General features: G+C 51.7%; 2 protein-coding genes across 2 annotated transcripts in view; both read left to right on the forward strand.

Moving 5' to 3' along the window:
* Positions 1 to 14,523, forward strand: part of Sin3b (SIN3 transcription regulator family member B) — a 35,981-nt gene extending 21,458 nt beyond the window's left edge. The window contains exons 10-19 of the mRNA XM_055597255.1: positions 213 to 329; positions 2,726 to 2,964; positions 4,140 to 4,323; positions 6,321 to 6,864; positions 7,038 to 7,207; positions 10,552 to 10,725; positions 10,923 to 11,015; positions 12,962 to 13,056; positions 13,315 to 13,519; positions 13,622 to 14,523. Of these exons, the coding sequence (XP_055453230.1) occupies positions 213 to 329; positions 2,726 to 2,964; positions 4,140 to 4,323; positions 6,321 to 6,864; positions 7,038 to 7,207; positions 10,552 to 10,725; positions 10,923 to 11,015; positions 12,962 to 13,056; positions 13,315 to 13,519; positions 13,622 to 13,852 (2,052 nt within the window). The 3' untranslated portion in view covers positions 13,853 to 14,523. The remainder of the gene's footprint in view (positions 1 to 212; positions 330 to 2,725; positions 2,965 to 4,139; positions 4,324 to 6,320; positions 6,865 to 7,037; positions 7,208 to 10,551; positions 10,726 to 10,922; positions 11,016 to 12,961; positions 13,057 to 13,314; positions 13,520 to 13,621) is intronic.
* A 2,708-nt stretch (positions 14,524 to 17,231) lies between these two features.
* F2rl3 (F2R like thrombin or trypsin receptor 3) lies at positions 17,232 to 19,677 on the forward strand. Its single transcript, XM_055597319.1, has 2 exons — positions 17,232 to 17,764; positions 18,014 to 19,677. The coding sequence occupies exons 1-2, from the start codon at positions 17,626 to 17,628 to the stop codon at positions 19,090 to 19,092; spliced, it is 1,218 nt and encodes a 405-aa protein (XP_055453294.1). The 5' UTR covers positions 17,232 to 17,625; the 3' UTR covers positions 19,093 to 19,677.
* The last annotated feature ends 3,730 nt before the right edge of the window (positions 19,678 to 23,407 follow it).

The following is a 23,407-nucleotide window of genomic DNA, read 5'->3' on the forward strand; positions in this document are numbered from 1 at the left end:
ATTCGAGACAGAGTATCAATACTCTGGGTATCAGACCCTCTGTGCAGATGTGCATTGGGCCCTGAGACACTGCCGTGTGCTCTACACCACACCATGGACCCGTCTTAGGAACAGCTAAGTTAGTTCACAGAGTGGTGGGATGTAACTGCCTTTGATCTTAGGGTGGCTGCTCACATCCTCAGGACTTAGTGAAACCTGCTTCTCTTGTCCAGGTACTGAATGACACGTGGGTCTCCTTCCCATCCTGGTCTGAAGACTCTACCTTTGTCAGCTCCAAGAAGACGCCTTATGAGGAACAGCTGCATCGCTGTGAGGACGAGAGATTTGAGGTACACCCCTGGCTGCCTGGCTGCTACCCTCTGTCCTCCCAGCCAGTGCCTTCCTACTATAGCCCAGTTCCTTCAGTCTCTTTCCCCTGCTAGCTCTGAGCCAGCAGCACAGCACCCCCAACCCCTGCCGCCCTTTCTTCCAGCTAAGGACAGTGGGTTAGTTAACCTAAAAGTAAATTAGTGTTACGTTTATTCTTCATACAGTGTTCTGCTTGCATGTATACCTGCATGCCAGAAAAGGGCACCAGATCTCATTATAGGTGGTTGTAAGCCACCCTGTGGTTTTTGGGAATTGAACTCTGGACCTTGGAAGAACAGCCAGTACTCTTAACCTCTGAGCCATCTCTCCAGACCCTTATTTTTATTTTTATTTGGCTTTTCGAGACAGGGTTTCTCTGTGTAGCCCTGATAGTCCTAAAACTCAACTATATTGTAGACCAGGCTGACCTTGAACTCTGAGATCTACCTGCCTCTGCTTCCCAAGTGCTGGGATTAAAGGTGTGTGCCACCATTGCCTGGCTTAGTTAGTTTTATTTTTATTGAGGTTATAATTGAGTTCTTCAGACCCCACCAAGTGTTCCTCCTGGGGACAGACAGATAAACCATCTTCATCTCATCCCGTCTCCCCTTTTGTGAGCAAATATCTGCATGTCTTTTTTTTTTCTTTTCTTATTAAGATTTATTAATTTTTATTTTATGTGTATGGGTGTTTGCCTGCATGTGTGTCTGGTGCCCATTGAGGCTGGAAACAAGGGCTTTGGATTCCCTGGAACTGGAGTTAAGGACAGTTACAAGCTACCGTGTGGGTGCTGGGAATTAAACCCCAGTCCTCTGGAAGGGCAGCCAGAGCTCTTAACCACCTAGCCAGCTCTTCAGCCCTTGGTTTTCTTTTTCAAGCATCTCTCTTTGTAACCCAGGCTGGTGTGGAACTTGTTGTTCTCCTGCCTCAGCCTTCCAAGTGTACACTTCCTACTTCTGGTACCCTTACTTGCATGCGTGTGCGTGTGCATGTGCGCGCACGTGTGTTTGTGTGTTTGTGTGTGTGTGTGTGTGTGTGTGTGTGTGTGTGTCCAACTTCTGCTGTTACAGAGTCCCATGGAGAGGGCAGTTTACATGAATAGGAGTCTAGCAGGCGCTGGGAAGTGTAACTCAAAGGTGCCATACTTCTTGGCAAAGCCTGCCTATGGTATCCCAGGTGGAAGGAGCACAAAGGAGGCTGGTGTGGCTTATAGCCCTTCCTTCCTGGGCATGCCACCCACCCATGAAGACACTCTGTGGCTGGAGCACCTCTTCGGGTCCTATGTTTTGTTTGAGAACACATGGATGCCCTGCTTCTGCCTCCCGTGTGCTTGAGTCATGGACCTGTGCTTAGCAGTGCAGCCTCCCATTAATACTGCTACACCAACGGATAAACTTTGGTGTGGGTTTGGGAGGGCCTTGTGATCATACTGTAGCAGAGTGTGCACCTGTGTGTTTGTGTTTGTTGTACTGTGTGATTCTGTTACTGGTGAGCCACATAGGCTGCCTGATCTCTCTCTCTGCTGTTGTAATAATCAGTAGCCACACTTGCCCTGATAGTGCCTCACCCTATAACTCCATTTGTTCCACCCCCTATTGCTCTGTTGTTTCAGGATATATAGATGTACTGTGTGTGGTGGCTCATGCTCATCATCCAAGCACATGGGAGGCGAAGGCTTAAGTTCCCTGCTGGCCTGAACTGTGATACAAAGTCCTGTCTCAGAAAGATGAATGAGTAAACAAGGGGCTGGGGAAAGGATTCAGCACTTAAGAGTTCTGGCTGTTCTTGCAGAGAACTTGGCTCAGTTCCCAGGACCTACTTTGGGGAACTTAAAACCTCCAAATGCCAACTCTAGGGAATCTAGTACCATTTTCTGGCCTCCAGGGGTATTATGCTCACTTGCACATACATACACATAGACTTACATGTAGACACAAAATTAAAAATGGAATAAATCTTAAGAAAGCCAGCCAAGCAGTAGTGATGTACACATTTAATTCCAGCACCAAGGAGGCAGAGGCAGGCAGATCTGAGGTCGAGGCCAGTCTGGTCTACAGACTCAGTTCTAGGTCAGTCGGGGCTATACAGGGGAAAAAAATAAAAGAAAACCAACAAGTGAATATAAAGTACAGAAGTACAAATGATGACCCAGCATGTACCACTTGTGCTAAGTGCCCCAGTCGTGGTATGTCCACTGCTATCACTGGAGCTCTGCCCCTCCCACACAGCTGTGCTGTGGTAGGCACCTACATTTACTGGCTCTGTCAACAGCTCCTAACAACCCACCGTACCGCCATGGTCAGCTTCACAGACCTCACTGGGGATCATCCTGGAGCCCGAGTTTCCAGTTCTGATCATACCTGTCTGTTCCCTGCAGTTGGATGTTGTCCTGGAGACCAACCTGGCCACTATCCGAGTGCTGGAGAGTGTGCAGAAGAAGTTGTCAAGGATGGCACCCGAGGACCAGGAGAAGCTCCGTTTGGATGACTGCCTGGGTGGCACATCAGAGGTGATCCAGCGCCGTGCCATCCACCGTATCTACGGCGACAAGGCCCCAGAGGTCATCGAGAGCCTCAAGAGGAACCCCGTCACTGCTGTGCCTGTCGTTCTGAAAAGGTGTTCTCTCCTTCCACTTCCCTATCTGACCTGGGGCATTGCAGGGGACCCTGAGGCTATAGGCAGGTGCTGTCCCCCAGCTGACCTCTCCTCACTCTAGTCCTGAGCAGAGTTGACAGCCAGGCTCCTGGACACTTCACTGTGGACACATCCGTCTCCAGGTGTGGATATGCAGTCTCAGCTTGCAGGGCGTTCTGGGGCCATGCAGACCATTCTAGAGTTTGAGTCAGTACTTACCTAAAGTCCACACGCACACCTTGTCCACGCCTGTCCATCACCTCTGGATGCTGTAGAGCACCTGTGGCAGTACCTGGTTAGTATGTCCAGTACAGGTGTAGTTTTCTCCTCAGCATTCCCACTTAGGCCTGCAGAGTCGTGCGTGTGAAGGGTGGACCGTGACTGTTAAATAGGAGCCTCCCTAACTCAATGTCTGCCAACACGCCTGGAGCCCTGTGCTAGCCCACAGGTTTAAGCTGTGCTGCTCAGTAGTTAGTGACTGAGCTGCATGCCGGCATGGTGTCTGGGAAAAGGTGGAGACCCTAAAACAAGTCACTGTGGAGAGCTGGCTCAGCAGTTAGGAGCACTGCTGGTCTTCTAGCAGACCCTGTGCAGCACCCATATGGTGGCTCATAGCACCTGAAGCAGAGGCACAAGGCATGCATGTGGTATACATACACTCATGCAGAGAAGACACACATGCACAAAAAATAATAAATAAAAACTTTTTTTTCCAGAGTCCAGGGCCGAACCCAGGATCTTACACTTGCTAGGCATGTTCTCTACCACTGAGTTAAATCCCCAACTCCAAATAAAAACTTTTTAAGTCACCACGTTGGCTGTGTAGGAACACTGCCCCCTTCTCCCTCTCCCTTTGTGTAGGTTTGTTTTGTTTTGGTTGATTGCTTGGTTGTTTTGGTGGTAGAGTCTTATGTAGCCTAGACTGGTCTTGGACTTACCTTCTAACCTAGACTGCTGGGTGACATTCCTGCACCACCATGCCGGGTTCTTTTTTTGTTGTTTTTTTGAGATGGGGGTTTCTCATTGTAACCCAGACCAGCCTAGAACTGGACATTCTCCTCCTGCCTCAGCCTCTGTGCCATACAGATCAGTGTGCTTGCTGGGAGGAAAGTGAGCCCTTTGCTGGGGCATCAGGCACTGAGCCCCTCTCTCCACAGGCTGAAGGCCAAGGAAGAGGAGTGGCGGGAGGCCCAGCAGGGCTTCAACAAGATCTGGCGCGAGCAGTATGAGAAAGCATACCTCAAGTCTCTGGACCACCAGGCCGTGAACTTCAAGCAGAATGACACCAAGGCACTGCGCTCCAAGAGCCTGCTCAATGAGATCGAAAGTGTCTATGATGAGGTGAGGCAAGCTGGGCAGGGACCACCAACTGGTACCCCAGCCGACAGAGCCATACAACCCCTGCCTTACCAGTGGGGAAACTGAGGTGTGAATGATTCCTGCTTGCTGGAGTTTGCTCTGGGCTTTTCTTTCTGCTGTACAGACTGATCTTGTTTGTATGTAAGTCACTCACAGGTCAGAGGGAGAGGTCAGAGCTATCCCTTAGCGCTGGGAGCACCTGGAAACGCAGCTCAGGCCCTCTGCACTCTCTACCCCTGAACCATCTCTCTGGTCCAGGTAGTGGGACCTTTGAGGGCAGATGTGGTAGCATGGGCTAAAGCACTTGTCTGATTTGAGGCCTGGGTTCTAGATTGAGGTAAGAATTTTCTTTCACATGGAAAGAAAAGATTTTTGAGGTGTCTGTATATTCATAAATCAGTCTCCAGTCCTGTGATAAGCATGTGAGAGAAACCATTCAAAAGGTGTTGGCTCATGAGTTTGGAAATCTCAGCCTGTAGCTGTGAGGCTCTTCTGTTGGTTTAGACGTTTAACAAGGTGGAAACATCATGGTATAAAAGAGGAAGCCACTGGTCTCAGGAGGGTTATGGGTATGACACCCTTCATAGGCACAACCCCAGTACTCACCACCACAGTCAGGTCCCATCTGCTACCCTTCGGTCCTTCATGAGCCCTCATGGTCCAGTTACCTAAAGTGGTTGTCCCTACCAAGTAGGACTAAGTGCTTTGGGAACACATATCCAAACTCTAACACTGTCCTAATTTGCTTTCATGCTGTGAAACACCATGACCAAAGGCAGCTTAAGAAGGAAAGGGTTTATTTCTCCTTCAGGTTCTTCATCAGGGCAGGAACTCTAGGCAGGAGTTAAGAACATACCCCATGGGCCAGTCTGGTGCAGGCAGTCACTCCATGGAGGTACCTTGGTTCCTCTTTCCAGATGACACTTACCTGTGTCAAGTTGACATACATACATACACACATACATACACACATGCATATACACACACATACATACATACATACATACATACATACATACATACATACATACATACATACATACATACACATTCAGACATAGGCATGTGGCCTGAAACCCAAGATAGTACTGATTGAGTTTCTGGCCTTCAGTAAGGCAGTGTGACCTCTGATGAGAAGCCTCCTGGCAAACTGGGTCTTGCCTGAGATGGTGTTTGTTCACTGTGCATTAATCACTGAGAGCTGATAAGACACTTAGCCCTGTATAAAGACAGTGCATGGAGTAGAGCCACCCAGGGAGGGGCTGAGTGCAGAGACAGCACCTTGGGGTGCGGGAGAGACAAGTAGTGGTCACCTTTGAGTTTGGGAAGGTCATTATTCAGATCAACACTTAAGGAGCAATGTATGGGAAAGAGGTACACCTGGACAGTGAGTAGCCAGCATGCTCAAAGGCCCTGTGCACAGCAGAAGGGAGCCTGGCCCAAAGACACTGGACTACCTTAGGCCAGCTTTCAAAGCCTGGGGTAGGGCCTGTGCTCTTGTTGGCTGAGTGGGGAACCAGGCAGGTTATAAACTGTTTGCACGGGATGGAGGAAGGGGACCTGAGCACAGTCCGGGCCTTGTGCAGTGGAGCTGAGTTTTAAGAGTGTTGGATGGTTGTAGGCTCCTGGTCCACTCTGAGCCTCACCCAAGGGAGACCTTACTCCATGACCAGGTCAGTGGGAAGCCCAGAACAGTGGTCCTTTTATTTCATTGCAATCCTCTGGTGGTGACATCTTCGGTGAGAAGGCCTTGGTTTGCCCAGTAGAGAGCCATAGGCAAGCTTCAGGCTAGACCATACCAGGGGAGCTGTAAACCTTTTTTCCCCTGTCAGATGAGAGGAAGGGTGGATAAATGACCTCCCTCTCCAATACCCCTGTGTGTGGGTGTGTGTTCCACTTGCCTTTCTGAGGAGGTTGTTGTGCTGGGGGAGGGGCTCGGTGATGAGCGGGCCTTGCCTGCTGACTGCCACCCTTTGCAGCACCAGGAGCAGCACTCTGAGGGCCGAAGTGCACCATCCAGTGAGCCGCACCTCATCTTCGTGTACGAGGACCGGCAGATCCTGGAGGATGCGGCAGCACTCATCAGCTACTATGTGAAGCGGCAGCCCGCCATCCAGAAGGAGGACCAGGGCACTATCCGCCAGCTGCTGCACCGCTTTTTGCCCAGCCTGTTCTTCTCACAGCAGCGCCCTGGCGCTTCTGACGACTCCTCAGACGAGCGTGATCGCGACAATGTGGAGCCAGAGCGCCGGCAGCCGGCTGATGAAAAGCCCCACTCGGATGCTCCACCTGAGCCACCCAAAGCCCTTGATGATGTCTATAGCTTGTTCTTCGCCAACAACAATTGGTACTTCTTCCTGCGCCTGCACCAGACACTGTGTGCGCGCCTGCTCAAGATCTATCGGCAGGCACAGAAGCAGCTCCTGGAACATCGGCGTGAGCAGGAACGGGAGCAGCTGTTGTGTGAGGGCCGCCGTGAGAAGGCCTCAGACCCAGCCATGGAGCTGCGCCTCAAGCAGCCCAGTGAGTGCTTAGACCAAGCTAGTGTCCCCTCAGGCCCCATTGGTGGAGGGTGGTGTTAGACCTAGGGCCCTGGCCTCCCTACTGAGTCCCCAGGGAGTCCTGACAGCTGGTTATGGTGTGGGGTGGTGCATTGTGGATGCAGGAGAGTCAAGTGGCCACCTTCCTTCCCCCAGGTGAGGTGGAGCTGGAAGAGTACTACCCGGCCTTCTTGGACATGGTGCGGAGCCTGCTGGAAGGAAGCATCGACCCCACACAATACGAAGACACTCTCCGAGAGATGTTTACCATCCATGCCTACATTGGCTTCACCATGGACAAGCTGGTGCAGAACATTGCTCGCCAGGTGAGGTTAGCCAGGGGGAGGGCAGGCTCAGGGGAGCTCTCCTTATCTTTTTTCCCTCCTCACTACTTGTCACCTTGGAAACTGTCCTTTCAACACTGGATCAGCATAGCAATCTTCCCTTTTGTTTCCAGGAGGTGAAATTTACATAACAGAATTAACCCCATCAGAGTGCTTATATAGTACATAGCATTTAGCACTATGCCTATACCCCAGCTGTTTCAACACGCAAAGTGAGAGTTCCAGCACAGAGCTATGCCCTCTATGTTGTCTGCATCCAGTCAGCCACAGGAAATGCTTTAGAGAAAGAACTGTTTCCTTCCAGGGCCTAGAGGCCTTCTTTTGATTTTCTTTATTTTATTTTTTAAGATTTATTTATTTATGTATATGAGTGCTCTGTCTGTGAGTACTCCTGCAGGCCAGAAGAGGATATCAGATCTCATTATAGATGGTTGTGAGCCACCTTGTCGTTGCTGGGAATTGAACTCAGGACCTCTGGAAGAGCAGATATTGGCTCTTAAATGCTGAGCCATCTCTTCAGCCCTAGAGACCTTTTTATTCCATATGTTTGTTCATCTGCTTACACGTGCATGGACACAAGGACAACTTGCAGGACTTGTTCTCTTTTCACTGTGTGGGACTGGATGGAGCTCAGCTCAGCTCATCAGGCTTGGCTGCAAGCATCTTTATAGCCCTAAGAACTTTTTTCCTTGTTGGTGTTGGTAATAGAAACCAGGGCCTTGTGTGTACTGGGCAAGCACTCTCTACTTCTTGAGGTCTTGGCCCTCCAGGATTTGTGTTCATACAGAAAGTACCCAGGGGGTTAGAGAGATGGCTTAGCCAGTTAAGGGCACTGACTGCTTTTCTAGAGGACCCAGGTTCTGATCTCAGCATCCATATGGCAGTTCACAACTGTCTGTAACTCCAAGATCTAACACTTTCACATAGACATATATGCAAGCAAAACACCAATGCACATAAAATAAAAAGGTAAATAAATTAAAAAAGAAAAGAGGCCGGGTGATGGTGGTGCACGCCTTTAATCCCAGCATTTGGAAGGCAAAGGCAGGTGGATCTCTGTGAGTTCCAGGCCAGCCTGGTCTGCAGAGTGAGTCCAGGACAGGCAGGACTGTTACACAGAAAAACCTCATCTTAAAAAACAAAAACAAAAAACAAAACAAACAAACAAAAAAAAAACCCCACAGAACTTGGGGGGTGGTGGAAGAAGAAAGTACCCAGGTTTCCAGGGGACACTCAGTGGGAACTTCCTAACCCTGATTCAAGCTGCATGCTAGCTCTGACCTCTGGATCCCATCACATGCTTCAGGGACCCACCTGCCTATGCTCTGAGTGGCTGAGTCACATCTGCTCTCACCTGCTGTGGGGCAGTGGTGCCTTCTAGTAGTGAGTGGGGCCACACCCTGTTCCTGACTCTGGTTGCTGGACCCACTTAAGGCCCATGATGCATTTCTCCCAGTGGCTCATGGTCTGATATTTTGTGACCACAGTGAGACAGTTTGAATGTCCTTCCTCGGGGAGCCAGAGAACCTATTGTTATCCAGACTACCCTGCCGTGCACATCACAGCCAGCAGCTGTCATGGCCCCCCTAACCCTTCTCTTTAAACAGTTCAACTTCCTATGTGTTCAGGAGTAAGTCTGTGTGCCTTCCTGTCTCTTCCCACAGTAGTGGGTGACGGGGAAACACGGCTTCTGGGGCTGCACACACAATGTCAGGGCAGCCAAGTGGGGACTGGAGAGGGCCACAGCCCCTGGGACAGCAGCCTTAGAGTTGGCACAAGGCAAATTGGATCACATCATGCCCTTGGTTAAACCTCTCCTGGCTAAGGAGATGGCTCACTGTGATGAGATGGCCTTGTGCAAGTATGAAGACCCAAGTTCAAATCCCTAGCACCCTGTAGGGAGTTGGTCATGGCAACATGCTCTTTGTCATAGTCAGGGTTACTGTTACTGTGATGAGACACCATGACCAAAGCAAACTGACAAGGCAAAGAAAGGTTTGTTTTAGCTTAGAGTTCATCATCCAAAGTAGTGAAGGCAGGAACTCAATAGACCAGGAGTATGGAGGAGGAGCTGATGCAGAGGCCATGGAGGGGTGCTGCTTACTGGCTTGCTCCTCATGACTTGCTCAGCCTACTTTCTTATGGAACTCAGGAGCACCACCCAGGGATGGTACCACCCACCATGGGCTGGGCCCTGCCCCATTAGTCACTAACTAAGGAAATGTTCTATTGGCTTGCCGGTAGCCAGAGCTTTTGCAGGCATTTTTCTCAACTGAGGTTCCCTCTCAAATGACTCTGGATTGTGTCAGATTGATACAAAGCTGTCCAAAATACTCCTGTACCCTGCTGTATAGAGGACATAGACAGGAGGATGCCTGGGACTTGCTGGACATAAGGATGACTCCAGGTCCAGTGGGAGACCCCATCTCAGGGAAATAAGATGGAGACTGATAGAGCAGGACAGCCACTGTTATTCTTTGGCCTCCATGAATGAACACAAACACACACACACACACACACCCTGACACAGACTGGGCTCCATCTGTGGCTGCTCCAGAACCTTACTGTAGCCTCTGGCAGGCACTCACCAAGTGCTACTGTGCTAGCACTATGGTCGCCTTGTTTGCTTCAAGGCAGAGCTCTGTCTGGGTCTCGCTCTTCTAGATCAGTGTTCCATGTGTCCTCATTTAGAGATGATGGGTGGGCAGGATCTGTACAGTCACTCCTGAGGTGTATGGTTGCCCAGCAGCACTAAAGGCCTCCCAGCATGCCCAGCCACCTTTGCATTGTGTTCGTCACAAAAATTGGTAAAAGTGGGTGGAGAGGTGTCTCAGTTTTTATGAGCATTGGCTGCTCTTCCAGAGGACCTGAATTCAATTCCAAGCAGCCACATGGTGGCTCACAACCATCTATATTGTGATCTTATGCCCTCTTTTGTCATGTAGGTATACATAGAGATAGAGTACTTATATACATTAAATAATTAGGTAAATCTTTTTTTTTTTTTAAATGGGTAAAAGGACTGCCTCCAGACTTTGGAAGGAAGTTTTACATGAGGTCAGTGCTCTCAATGGGCACATTTGTCTCTTTTGGACACTTCTTACACCTAGGCACAGTTTTGCTGGTCTTGTCTGGTTTGGTCTCTTCTGGTCTGGCTTGGGCTGCCTATTAAGGAACAAAAAAAAAAGGATTGTTACTTATACCACATAATCGACTCTTCATCTCCACCACTTCACTCCCAAGTCACAGACTTGTTTCTTGTGTGGGCTTGTGGTCAGTGTCAGGGGTGGCAGCTGTGGCCTTGCTCTCTCTCTCTCCTCTGCCAGCTGCACCATCTGGTGAGCGATGATGTGTGCCTGAAGGTGGTAGAGCTGTACTTGAATGAGCAGCAGCGAGGAGCAGCCGGTGGGAACCTGTCCTCCCGCTGTGTCCGAGCTGCTCGGGAGACCAGCTACCAGTGGAAGGCAGAGCGCTGCATGGCTGACGAGAACTGCTTCAAGGTGAGAGCTTGTAGGGTGGCCAAGACCACTGGGGGATGGCTGGACACTGAGCAGGATGCTAGGGCACTGTCATCACACCTGAGGCCCAGGAGTGGCTGTAGCATTTGCCAGTTTCCTCCATCTTGCAGGGCATTGCCAGGGCCTGGGAATTGGGTGGAGGTGAGTGATGGCAGCTCAGACTGTGGCCATCTCCCCAGGTTATGTTCCTGCAGCGCAGAGGACAGGTGATCATGACCATAGAGCTCCTGGACACGGAGGAGGCACAGGCTGAGGACCCTGTGGAGGTGCAGGTGAGTCTACAGTGTCTCTCCTCAGCCTCCATCCTACCTGTGTGCAAACCACACATCAGAGTGGCCCAGCTCTGCTCACACACAGAGCAGCTGCTGAGGACCTTGGCCTTCATGTCCATTCTCTGTCCTCATGGCACCTTCTAGCATCCCTGTGTGCCTGTTACTCTGCACAGTCACCTGTGGTCTGACAAGTGATCATAGACCAGGACTTTGCTGGAATAGAGCACGCCTTCTCATCCTGGAAACCTGGGGTCCCTACTCTCAGAGGTGCTAGGAAGCACCTCATGGCTTCTGAATATTTTTCTGTGTCTGTCTTGTCTCTTACTTAACTTCTGTTAGAGGTGGTGGCACAGTCCTGGGATTCTAGTTGTCAAGAGCCTGGGGGATAGGAACAACTTTACTAGCACCCTATTTCTTTCTTTCCTTCTTTCTTTCTCTCTCTTTTCTTTTTTGCCTAGGGCAGCTGGGCAGTCGTGGCTTTAATCCCAGCACTCAGAGGGGCAGAGGCAGGTAGATCTCTTGAGTTCAAGGCCAGCCTGGTCTACAGAGTAAATTTCAGGACAGCCAGGGCCACACAGACAAACCCTGTCTTAAAAACAAAACAACAAAAAAGCAGCTAGGCTGTAGCTAGATGGTAAACCCTTGCCTGGCATGGGGTAGGCCCTAAGTTCCATCCCCAGTGCTGCTAAATAGAATATAAAAATGAGAACTACCACCCTACATAGCCTCACCTTGATTGTATGTACAAGGACCTTGTTTGCAAATGTGTTCACACACAGGTCCCAAGACTGTGGAGGTCCAGAACCAGACTTGCGAGTGCACGCGTGCGCGCGCACGCACACACACACACACGGCATGTGCACACACCCCTCCTCACCACCCTTCTTCCGAGAGCCAGACTTGTAGACAAGAGGTGCAGGAAATGCAAGAGCCGGGTGGTCACACCTTCCTGTCTTTGGCTGAATTGGCTAAGCCCAGGAAGGCAGGAGTGAGGGAGTAGGGGAGCACCGTCTAGGCATGAAGGTAGCAGCGTACACCCTTCTTGAAGACCAGCATAACCTGCTGCTTGCTGCAGCAAAAGCCTCCCTCCCCGAAGCCTCTGTTCCCCTCCCCCTACGCTCCCTGTGCAGGCAACATTCAAAGATAAGTGGCGCCCACTTAACCCTCACCTTTTCCCTTCCTAAGTGGTGACAGAACATTTCATGGAGTTTGTCTGAAGACTTTCTTAAGGTTTGTTCGCTCTTTGTTGCCGTGATGAACAGCAGAACCAAAAGCAGCTTAGGGAGAGGAGTGGTTTTGGCTTACATTTTCACACATCACAGTCGCTCTAGGCAAGCAGACTGGCGATTACTGGATGGTACAAACTCAGGCCCACCTGCCATAGGGTGGCAGTGCCCACAGTGGGATGGGCCCTCCATCAGAGATAACTACATGCTAATCTGATGGAGGCAATTCCTCAGATGAGGGTCCCTCTTCTAGGAGACTCTAAGCAAGGGTCTACCCTTGAGCCACCTACCCAGTCCTTCACAGGGGAGTTGTTGGTTTGTCACTAGCCCCCATCTTCTCCCTAGTGGCTTCTAGGCAGAAACTGCACCCCTGAGCCACATTGATGCTCTACACTGTCCACCTTCTTTACTCAAACCCTGTTCTAAGGTGTACCTCCCCCCAGAGAACACTGTATGGCTGCCTGGACTTACTGTCGACTTGCTTACGTGCTGGGCCAGACCTAAGAATCGTCAGGGTGCACTCTCCTTTCACCAGGAGAACCCTTGCTGGAGGTGTCGGTCGAAGGTTTTGTGTGCACTGCACATTAGCCCCTCAGCCTTGGCTGGTCTCCTTATGTTCTGGGGTTGGGGTACAAACTCAAGAGCTTCTGATTTGGGATCCAGAATAAGAGGCAGGCCACTTTATCTCGGGCAGTCATAGGGTGTTTGTTCTGTGCCCAGCACCTGGCTCGATACGTGGAGCAGTACGTGGGGACGGAGGGTGCGTCCAGCTCGCCCACGGAAGGCTTCCTGCTGAAGCCCGTGTTCCTGCAGAGGTGAGAGCAGGGCCCCTTGTGCTGCTTGCCAGTGCCTGGTGTGCAGTGAAATATGGCACAGGATGGGGTGTGGGGATAGAGTGGCCAATCCTAGGACAGGACTCCTCCACCTCTGGGGAGCAGAAGCCCTGCTGGGAGAAGCTTCCAGAAATGGAGGGTAGGGTGATGAGGCATCGCACAGGCTGGGCGTGGGCCTCCGTCACCATTGCCAGGGCCTCTGGAGCCCACAAGTCCCCTCCCTGAGGCCCTGTCCTACAGGAACCTGAAGAAGTTCCGGCGCTGGCAGTGCGAGCAGGTGCGTGCCATGCGTGGTGAGGCCAAGAGTTCGTGGAAGCGGCTCATGGGTGTGGAGAGTGCGTGTGATGTAGACTGCCGCTTCCGCCTGGGCACGCACAAGATGGTGTTCATCGTCAACTCCGAGGACTACATGTACCGCCGTGGGACACTCTGCCGTGCCAAGCAGGTGCTGCAGCCACACCCACCCACTGTAGCCCCGCACCCCAAAACCCAGAGCATGTGAGCCCCATACCCTAGCCCCAGAAGTTCACTTACACCACCCCCACAGGTGCAGCCCCTGGTGCTGCTGCGCCACCACCGGCACTTTGAGGAGTGGCATGGCCGCTGGCTGGAGGACAATGTGACCGTGGCAGCTGCGGGGCTGGTACAGGACTGGCTGATGGGGGAGGAGGAGGAGGACATGGTACCCTGCAAGACGCTCTGTGAAACTGCACATGTGCACGGGCTGCCGGTGACGCGCTACCGTGTGCAGTACAGCCGCCGCCCTGCCTCGCCCTGAGCATCTGGAGACCCCAGCACGTGAACCCCCACACACCACACATCCTGCCCCCAAGAGGGTTTGTGTCACTCTGAGCCAGGGGTCTCACCTTGACCTCAAGCAGGAGCTGTAGCTCTTGGCAGTGCAGACCAGACCCCAGGTGACAGCAGGGACTGTCCCTTCAAGGGGGTCCCCTCTTCCCGCAGAGCTCAAGTTCGAGATGCGTCTGCACACATATTTATTCCTTCCTGCTCTCTGTAGTAGTCGTGACTTTCACAGCTGCAGCTCCCTTAGCTTCCCATGGGCAAAACATCCCCGTGGGCCTGTGAACCACCCACCATCCCCACAGCAATCCTCTGTAGGTCTATGTCACCGTGCCAAACCCAAGGTTCTAGAGAGAGCACCTGTTCTCAGTTTCTTGAGCCTGCCCAGCTGCATGCTTCTCTAGGGCACCTTGGTCACATCCTAGTTTCCTGAGAAGGCCGTTGCATATGGGGACTTGAAGCTGCCCAGGACCCTCTGGACCTCCCTTCCCCAGCGGGGAGCCCAGGCACCCTCGCATGCGTTTGGGGAGCCGCTCCTTAACATTTTTGAGGAATTTCTGTTCCAGCTTTGACCTCCCTTCGCAGCTGTTTTGAATGTAGTTTTCTTTTTCTATTTATTTGCACATTAAAGTTAAATATTGGCGCCAAGCCTCAGGGTCTGCCGGTCATTTACTACAAGAGTCCTGGTTAGGTCTTGCCCACAGCTGAGGCTCAGGAGGCTTCAGCTGCCCACTCTGGGAGAAACTCCCCAAAGTGACAGCAGCTCCCCCAACCTGGGAGTGCCTTCTAAAATATTCTTTCCCAGTTGTCTGTACATCCAGTAGAGGCATTTCCTTTCCATACTTGGCTTGTGCTGGTGCAAACCAGTTTGGGACTGTGGATGGTACAGCGATTAAAAGCACTGACAACCTGAGTCTGGTCCCCAGGCCACATGTGATGGAGAAAACCAAGTTACGTGCACGGTGGCTCCCTCATAAAACTACTTTAAGTTGCAACATTTCTTTTAAAAAATTATGCTGGGCCTGGGTGGTGGTGCATGCCTTTAAACCCAACACTCAGGAGGCAGAGGAAGACAGTTCTCTGAGTTCAAGGCCATAGAGGGTTCCAGGACAGCCAGGGCTACAAAAAAAAAAAAAAAAACCCTGTCTAGAAAGAAACAAAGAAAAGAAAACCAACAGAAGATACTCATATTGAGCTAGGGAGATGGCTCAGTGGTACTGTCTGCTCTTACAGATGACCCAGATTAAATTCTAAGATGGATGGATAGGTAGATAGTCCAACCTTCAGAGTTCTCCAAGCTTATGTCAGCTGGCATCCAGGTACCTCCAGGATTTCACATATGTGAAATCCCATTCTGCCTGTCTGTGACAGACTGACTTCACTCCGGAAGACCTCAAGGTTCTTGTGGTGGATGTGCCTGAGTGCTCTTCCTTATTTAGGACTGGAATCTGGGAACATTTTGTCCCCACTTTGCATGGTGGTCCTTCCAGGCCCTTCCCTTGCATGTCACAATGCTATTCCTGTAGCAGGATTGTTGATGGGCACTCTTCCTTATTTGCTTCTCCCCAGCCACAAACATCCTGTATGTGTGGCTCTGGCCCCAACTCCAGACACGGAACCCTTGAGTGGAAATGGTTCAAATTATCAGCACATAATTACCAAGCCTCCTAGCCCTCATTGTTCCTGAGAACTCAGGATCTCTAACACACCTCTGGTGGGCATTCCAGACCTTGGTTTCCCCTCAGTGCAGGAACTAACCCCGAGACTGCTCACTCACATCCTGCTAGATTAGGGCTTGTGAGGCAGGAAATGGCCATGTTGGCCTCTACCCCATCCATCCCAAATTGGTTTTGTGTTCCCAGACTTTGGCCACTCCATGCTGATTCAGCACTCCGAGGCTAGCCCTCCACTCCTTGCAGGCAGACTTTTTTTTTTTTTTTTAAACGTTGCTAGACGAATCTAGGGTGTTGAGCACGTAGTATGGCACTGACCTCCATCCCCTCAGACTGCTGTGTAGCTGCCTCTCTGAACCTTAGTTTCTTTTTTCCTCTCTTTCTCTTCTCCCTACCTCTTTTCAGAAAGCTTTGTGTGTGTGCATGTGGAGGCCAGAGGTCTAACTTGTTTCTCATTACATAGCTCAGGCTGCCCTAGAAATTGCATTCTTCCTGCCTCAGCCTCTCAAGTGCTGGGGTGACGGGCACGGCTACCACCTCATCCGAAAACTGGGTCCCCACTGAGCAGTGTCTGTGGCAACTCTAAAGTTGTACCAAGGCATGTCAGGGGCTGTCTGCAGCATCATGGCCACCTTCCTCACAAGTCATGCCTGTAGCTTTGAGGACCAGTGACAAGTGCCTCCAAGGGTTCATAGACTCTTAGAGCAGGTATTCAGTGTCAGGTCTACGTAAGAGCACAGGCCTCCGCTATCCTCAATTGGTACCTCTCTTTACTGTAAGCCAGGAAAGAAGCTGGGATAAAGGAGGCATCCATAGGACAGGGTGCCCCATCTTAGGGTTTTGCCGTGACAGAACATCATGACCAAAAAGCAACTTGAGAGTTGGCTTACACTTCCACATCGCTGGTTCATCACTGAAGAAGTCAGGACAGGAACTCAAGCAGGGCAGAAACCTGGAGGCACGAGTCGATGCAGAGGCCATGGAGGAGTGCTGCTTACTGGCTTGCTCAGCCACTTTCATATAGAACCTAGAACCACCAGCCCAGGAATGGAACCATCCACAATGGGCTGGGCCCTCCCTCATCAATCATTTCCTCAGCTGAAGCTTCTTTCTCTTGACGACTCCAGCTTGTGTCAAGTTGACACAAAACCAGACAGTACACCCCACAAGAGGATTTGAGGTACTCTGGGAAGCAACAGTTGTTGATATGGCCTTTAATTTTCTGTTACATACAATTATTTGTTTATGTATTTATTTATTTGAGACAGGGTCTCTCTATGTGGCCCTGGCTGTACTGGAATTTACTATGTAGACCATGCTTTCCTTGAACTCACAGAGATGCACCTGCCTCTGCTTCCTGGAGTGCTGGGATTAAAGGCGCATACCCACGCTTGTTTGTGTGCGCTCCCACGCTTGTGCACAGATGCTAAGGTGTACACATGGAGGCTAGAGGACAAGTGAGGGGAGCACGTTCTCTTCCTCTACTACGTGGGTCTTGCATATTGAACTCAGGCCATCAGGCTTGGTGGCAAGCACCTTCACCTACTGCGATCTTGCTGTCCTTTGTTGGCCTGCTCCGACAGAGCCAGGGTGCCCTGGGATGGGCTATTGTCCTGCCAGCCACAGATAGGAAATAGTGGGTGGCTTCTAGAAGGGCTAAGAGCCCCACAAGGTTGTGACTTGGAGGAGGACTAGACTGTCATCCCAACAAGAGCGGTGTGACTAGCCGGCAGGAAGTGAGCACTTGGTCCACAGATGTTTCCTGCACTGGGTGGGGTGGAGGATGTTGTGAAGATGTGATAGGAGATGGGGGTAGGGCTGAAGTCCAGAACTCTTTTCTCCATCCTTGACCCAGTTCCTTGTGAGGCATCTTGAAGAGGCAGAGAGACTTGGGAAGGATACCTAGGCCTCCTGAGTGCACACAAGGACCTTCCATGGGCTTCAGGGTGAGCAAGCAGACCCCAGTGGGTCTGTGGGGCTGGGAGCTCTGCTATAGGGTTATCTTCCCAAGGTACAGTTGCTCTCTTCTGGGGCTCCGGAAGCTGGGGGTGGGGTTGACAGGGCAGGAAGCTCGAGGATGCAGCCTAGAAACAGCGTGACCCCCGGCAGCATGTGCTGGCTGCTGCTGTGTCCACTGGTGCTGGGGCTCAGCCTGGCAGAGGGCACCCAGACTCCCAGCGTCTATGATGATGGAGAGAGTACTGAAGAAGGCCATGGTGAGTGACTCTGTCCCCTGGAGGGGTGGGTCAGAAATAGAGCTACAGCTGGGTAGGCCTACCCCCTCAGGTCCCTAATCCCTGAGCCCTTGGGCTGGGCTGTGTCCTTCATTCACCAGCCAAGGTTTCCTGAGTGCTGGAGTGGGGACACTGAGGCACCCACAGTGCCTGAAACACATTTTCTTTGCACCTTGTGTTCCCCAAGGCAGTGCAGGGTCTGGGTTGACTGACATCTCCTCTCTTCCCCAGAAGGCAAGCTGGGTCCCACAGCAGAACTCAAAGAGTCGCCATCCCCAGACCAGCTTCATCCGAGAGGCTTCCCGGGCAAGTCCTGTGCCAACGATAGTGACACCCTGGAGCTCCCAGCCAGCTCACAAGCACTGCTGCTGGGGTGGATCCCCACAAGGCTGGTGCCTGCCCTCTATGGGCTGGTGGTGGTCGTGGGGCTGCCTGCCAATGGGCTGGCACTGTGGGTGCTGGCCACAAGGGTTCCTCGCCTGCCATCCACTGTTCTGCTCATGAACCTGGCAGTTGCAGACCTGCTGCTGGCCCTAGTGCTACCACCTCGACTAGCCTACCACCTGCGTGGCCAGCGCTGGCCATTCGGGGAGGCCGCCTGCCGGGTGGCCACAGCTGCCCTCTATGGCCACATGTATGGCTCAGTGTTGCTGCTGGCTGCAGTCAGCCTGGACCGGTACCTGGCCCTGGTGCACCCTCTGCGGGCCCGTGCACTACGTGGGCAGCGCCTCACTGCTGGGCTCTGCTTGGTGTCCTGGCTGTCTGCAGCCACCCTGGCCTTGCCTCTCACTCTGCAGCGGCAAACCTTCCGGCTGGCTGGCTCTGATCGCATGCTGTGTCATGATGTGCTGCCCCTGGCCGAGCAGGCCTCCCACTGGCGACCGGCCTTCACCTGCCTGGCTGTCCTGGGCTGCTTCCTGCCGCTTCTGGCCATGGGCCTGTGCTATGGGGCTACCCTTCGTGCGCTGGCAGCCAATGGCCAGCGCTATGGCCATGCGCTCAGACTGACAGCCCTGGTACTGGCCTCGGCAGTGGCCTCTTTCACACCTAGCAACGTGCTGCTGCTGCTCCACTATTCGGACCCAAGCCCGGAGGCCTGGGGCGATCTCTACGGAGCCTACATGCCCAGCCTGGCACTCAGCACCCTCAACAGCTGTGTGGACCCTTTCATCTACTACTATGTGTCCCACGAGTTCAGAGACAAGGTACGGGCCATGCTGTGTTGTCAGCCAGAGGCCAGCAGCTCCTCTCAGGCCTCCAGGGAGGCTGGAAGCCGAGGGACTGCCATTTGCTCCTCTACACTTCTGTGACTGGTGGCTGAGGAAGGAAGGGAGCATTCAGGGTTGACTGGATCTCCCCTTAAACTACATGCCTTCTGAACGCTCAGGACATGACCTTATTTGGAAATGCAGTTGTCATTAGTGGAGCTGAGGTCCACAGGAGAAGGGCTGGTGGCCAAGGCCCTTGTTAAGGGAGAGCCATGGGCCCGGGTGCTGCAAGCCTGTCACCCAGCACTAGGGAGGTGGAGGGAAGGGATCATCAGGAGCTCAGGGTTATCTTTGACTACAAAGTGAATGGACCTAGCCTGTGCTATGTGAGACTGTTTTAAAACAAAATAAAACACTGGATACAGTGACACAGGGCAAGAATGTGTGACTATGGAAGCAGAAAAGAGTTATGAGGTCACTAGCTAAGGGAGGCTGAAGGTATCTGGGGTTACCAGAAGCCAGAAGTAAGGTGGTTTCTCCCTCAGAGCTTCAGAGAAACCCAGCCCTAGACACCCTCTCATAACTGTGAGGCAACAAGCCTCAAATCTTTGTGTTGGAATATGTGTGTCTACACAGTGGAGGTGTGTTTGCACATCCGAATGAACTTGGGGTACACGAATAGGCCAGAGGGTGACAGGTGTCTTTCTCAATTCCTTCTCTGCCTTTAAATTTTTTTTTTTTTTAAATATTTCACGTGTGCTGGTTTCTGCCTGTGCCTCTGTACTACGTGTGTGCCCAGTGCCTACGAAGGTCATAGGAGGGTGTTGGAGACCCTGGAAAGGGTGTACACCTGGTTGTGAGCTGTCTTGTAGGTGCTGGAAATGGAACCCTGATCCTCAACAAGAGCAGCGGTGCTCTTATCTCCTAAGCCATCACAACAGCTTCTACCTGAATTTCTGGGATTAGGTCTCTTGGGATATGACACTCACTGCCTGTGGCTGGCCTGGCAGCAAATTTCTGGACTCTGCTGCTTCTCTGTACTTAGGTTTGACACCTAGGTCTGGAAATCCAGATTCAGGTCCTCATGCATGCACAGCAGGTGCTTGCTTGCCCTCTATGCTTAATTTTTAAAAGCCTCCTGGGCCCTTTCCAGTACTCTGTTGTGACTGTCCTAAGATGCTGCAGGGGGAGAATGAAAATTCCTGGGCCCACCTGGCTTCTCAGCTCTGCTCTTGGTGTTCCTTCACACTTAAGGAGTGTTTGTGGGCTGGTGGTCTGGCTCTGTGAGAAAAGGCACTTCTGCCAAGGCTAGGGAGCTGAGTTTGATTCCCTGGACTTACATGGTAGGAGAGAACCTGCTTTGGCAATTTGTCCTCTGACTATAACATACATGCTGTGGCATGAGCATGCATGACAGTTTGTTGTGTCCAAGATTATTATCCTGTCCTCCCCTAACCCCAAAGGCGAGCTATAGGAGGAGCAATGGTGTTTCAGGGAGTGGGCCACTGTACCTCTAAATCACCTGTCCCCAGGCCCTGTGTACTAACAGGCATGCACCTGTCTTTGGGACTAGCCCTAGTAAGTCCAAGCTGTTTGCAGAAGCTTAAAGATCACCCAGGACTCTGAGATCACCTTGTACTTGCTAGTGGCTTCTGCTGCAATGGGCATAGGACTTCTACCGGGCTAGCATGTCTGTGTTCCTGCTGTGTGGGCACACAGACAGCCCAAGCTGCAGCAGCCTTGGGCCTCAGCCTTTCAAGTGTGTGGGGTCTCTGGAGATTTCCCCCCAGGTATGGTAAGGGGAGCATCTTCTAGGTACCAGGAGAGGTGGCCACGTGTGTGGGCCCTGCAAGTGGCCAACCCATAGCTTTAAGTTGGGGTGCACTGTGCACAGCATCTGTGGACCAGAGCACCCACCAGCTTGTTCTTGAACCAGCACAGCGAATGGAGACAGCTGGGGCAGCTGTGGGGACAACCTGGTGCCTTGCTTAAGGACATCACTATAGGTGCTGGAGGCACCTGCTCGTGAAAGACAGGGAGTGGCAGGGGGTACAGTCACTGTGGAGGATAGCTAGCTAGAATGGCAACTTTCAGACCTTCAGATTGAGAGCAACCTGAAGTTCAAAGAGTCAGAACTTGTTCAGAAGTGTGGACGTTCTGAATATCTGCCTTATGGGACTCTGGGGCCCCACTGGTCCCCTCGGTAGACTGAAATTTAGGAGACCCACATAGATTTGCCCAGAAATCCAGTAACACCAGGTTGCCCATCCTGAATTGCCCAGTGAGCTGCACCAACCCTGCTCAGGCCCAGCCCACAAGCATTTCTTTCCAGAGTGTCCCCACCCCCTGCTCTTTCTTGCCTTTGTTCTCTGTCTTCTGACCTTGGCTGTTCCCTGCTTTGACCCTGGTCTCTGATCTCAAGGGCAAACCCTTTCTAGAGTGAGAAGGGATGTGTGCCAGTTGTGGGAGGTTGAGCAGCAATGAAATCTTCTACAAACTCATCAGGACTTGTGCTCCACCCTCCTGTACATGGGCCCTGAGCACAGAGTTGGGGAGAAAGGGCTGTGCAGTCATGACACAGAAGTGCAAAGCCTTAAGGGACCAAGAGTGACAGCTTGTAATGTGAAGAGTGAGGAGCCAGGTAGAGCCTGCAGTTGGTATAGGGCACATAGGCACATACTTGTGGGTACACACTTGTGCGCGAGCGCACACACACACACACACACCACTGGGGTCTGCTGTGTCCAGTAGGAAGCATTTCTTTCTCTTTATTCACACTAAAATCCCCTATCTGCCAGCACCAGCTGAAAGTATCCTTGTGGGAGAGCAGAGGGCCTTGTCTGGTACACACCTCCAGGTCCACCTTGTATTTCTGGTGATGCTGGTCCTCACTCTGGGGACTATCCTGATTTAATTATTATTGCTATGATAAGCTCAATGAACAAAAGCAACTTAGGAAGGAAAGGGCCACAGACCATGATCAGGGGAAATCAAGAAACTTGGAGGCAGCTGGTTGTTCACCATCCCATGTGAGTGCTGGGAATTGAACCCCAGTCCTCTGCTAGAGCAGTATACCCTCTTAACTGTGGGACCATCTCTCCAGCTTTTTGATGAGACAGTTTCACTGCGTAACCCAGGATGTCCTTGAACCTCCTCCTGCCTCAGCCTTCAAACAATAGATTAATAGGAACGAAATACTACACCCAGCTCCCACTGTGCCAGGTAGAACAGCTGATGCACACTGCCTAGGTCTGGATGCCGTCTTCAAGATGTGCCTCCATCTGCCCTTAGCCCTCAGCTGCATTCAGGGGATACTTCAAGTCACACTCTCTGTAGAGGCTGTGTGGCCTAGATCAGTCACTGCAGTTTTCTGAACCAGTCCTTGACAGCCCAAGCCCAGAGGTAAGCAAAGTCCCCTGTGGAAACAGCTTGATCAGCTGTGTGGACCATATGACCTTCACAGGCACCAGCCCATCATGCTTCCCTTCCTCCTTCTAAAAACACACGCTCTGCCTCCTGAGTGTGGGGACTGAAGGCTTGCCGCCATCACGGCTGGCCCAGGATGCTGTATATTTTAGGAAATTATAACAAGACTGCATGTTTGATTCAAATACTATTTATTTTTTCAGTTCTTTGGATTAAACATAACATGTGCTAGGCAAGCCTACCCCTGAGCCACACCCCCAGCCTCTCACTGGAGAATTCTAGCCAGGGACTCCAACCCTGAGCCATGCCCCATTTCTCTTTTTACATTCATTTATGTATGCGTTTGTTTATTCGATGTATATATGTTGACAACCCAAATGTGAAGGTCTGAGGACAACTTGCAGGAGTCAATTCTCTCCTCCCACTGTGTATGTGAGTTTGAGGAGTGAAACTCATGTTATCAGGTATGGCAGCCAGCACTTTTACCTGCCCAGCTGGCAGGCTGGCTCTGCACAACAGTGTCTTCAGAACGTCTCCGCAGACACCTGGACACCTTAGTCTCTGTGGGAATCTCAAGGGTGTGGAGTAACTGCCCACATCTTCCTGGCCTCTCCACATGTGAAAAGTGGCACTGACTGCAGTTTGTGTCTCTGTGGCCTGCGTGTCCCTCACTGTGGGATGGGACAATTGAGAGTTGTACACAGCTTTCTCGACAGCCCAAAGTAGGACTCCCTGGAGAGCTTGAGGTCACAGATCATGTTGATATGGCTTTTCACTTTTGTGAATACAATAAAGGTGGAAATTTGGGATTGCCACATCGAGATTGCATTAAGCAAGCTTTTCTCTGGAGGTCTTGGACCTCACCACCCACTGATCTGTTTTGTTTTCATCAAACATCTGTCTTGTGGAAAGTCTGGAGGCTTTCATGGCTGAGGCCACGATGGGGGCAAAGAGTGGTAGAGGAGGCACTGCAGGGAGGGGGGGGGGGGGG

The sequence above is a fragment of the Psammomys obesus genome, unplaced genomic scaffold (assembly GCF_907164565.1).
Source record: "Psammomys obesus unplaced genomic scaffold, mPsaObe1.curated_primary_1811, whole genome shotgun sequence".
Taxonomy (NCBI): domain Eukaryota; kingdom Metazoa; phylum Chordata; class Mammalia; order Rodentia; family Muridae; genus Psammomys; species Psammomys obesus.

Bases quoted from the DNA above. Each gene is read 5' to 3' on its own strand.
- F2rl3 (XM_055597319.1), top strand. From the start codon at position 17,626: ATGCAGCCTAGAAACAGCGTGACCCCCGGCAGCATGTGCTGGCTGCTG. The intron at 17,765-18,013 runs GTGAGTGACTCT...TCTCTTCCCCAG, and splicing joins GAGTACTGAAGAAGGCCATG to AAGGCAAGCTGGGTCCCACA.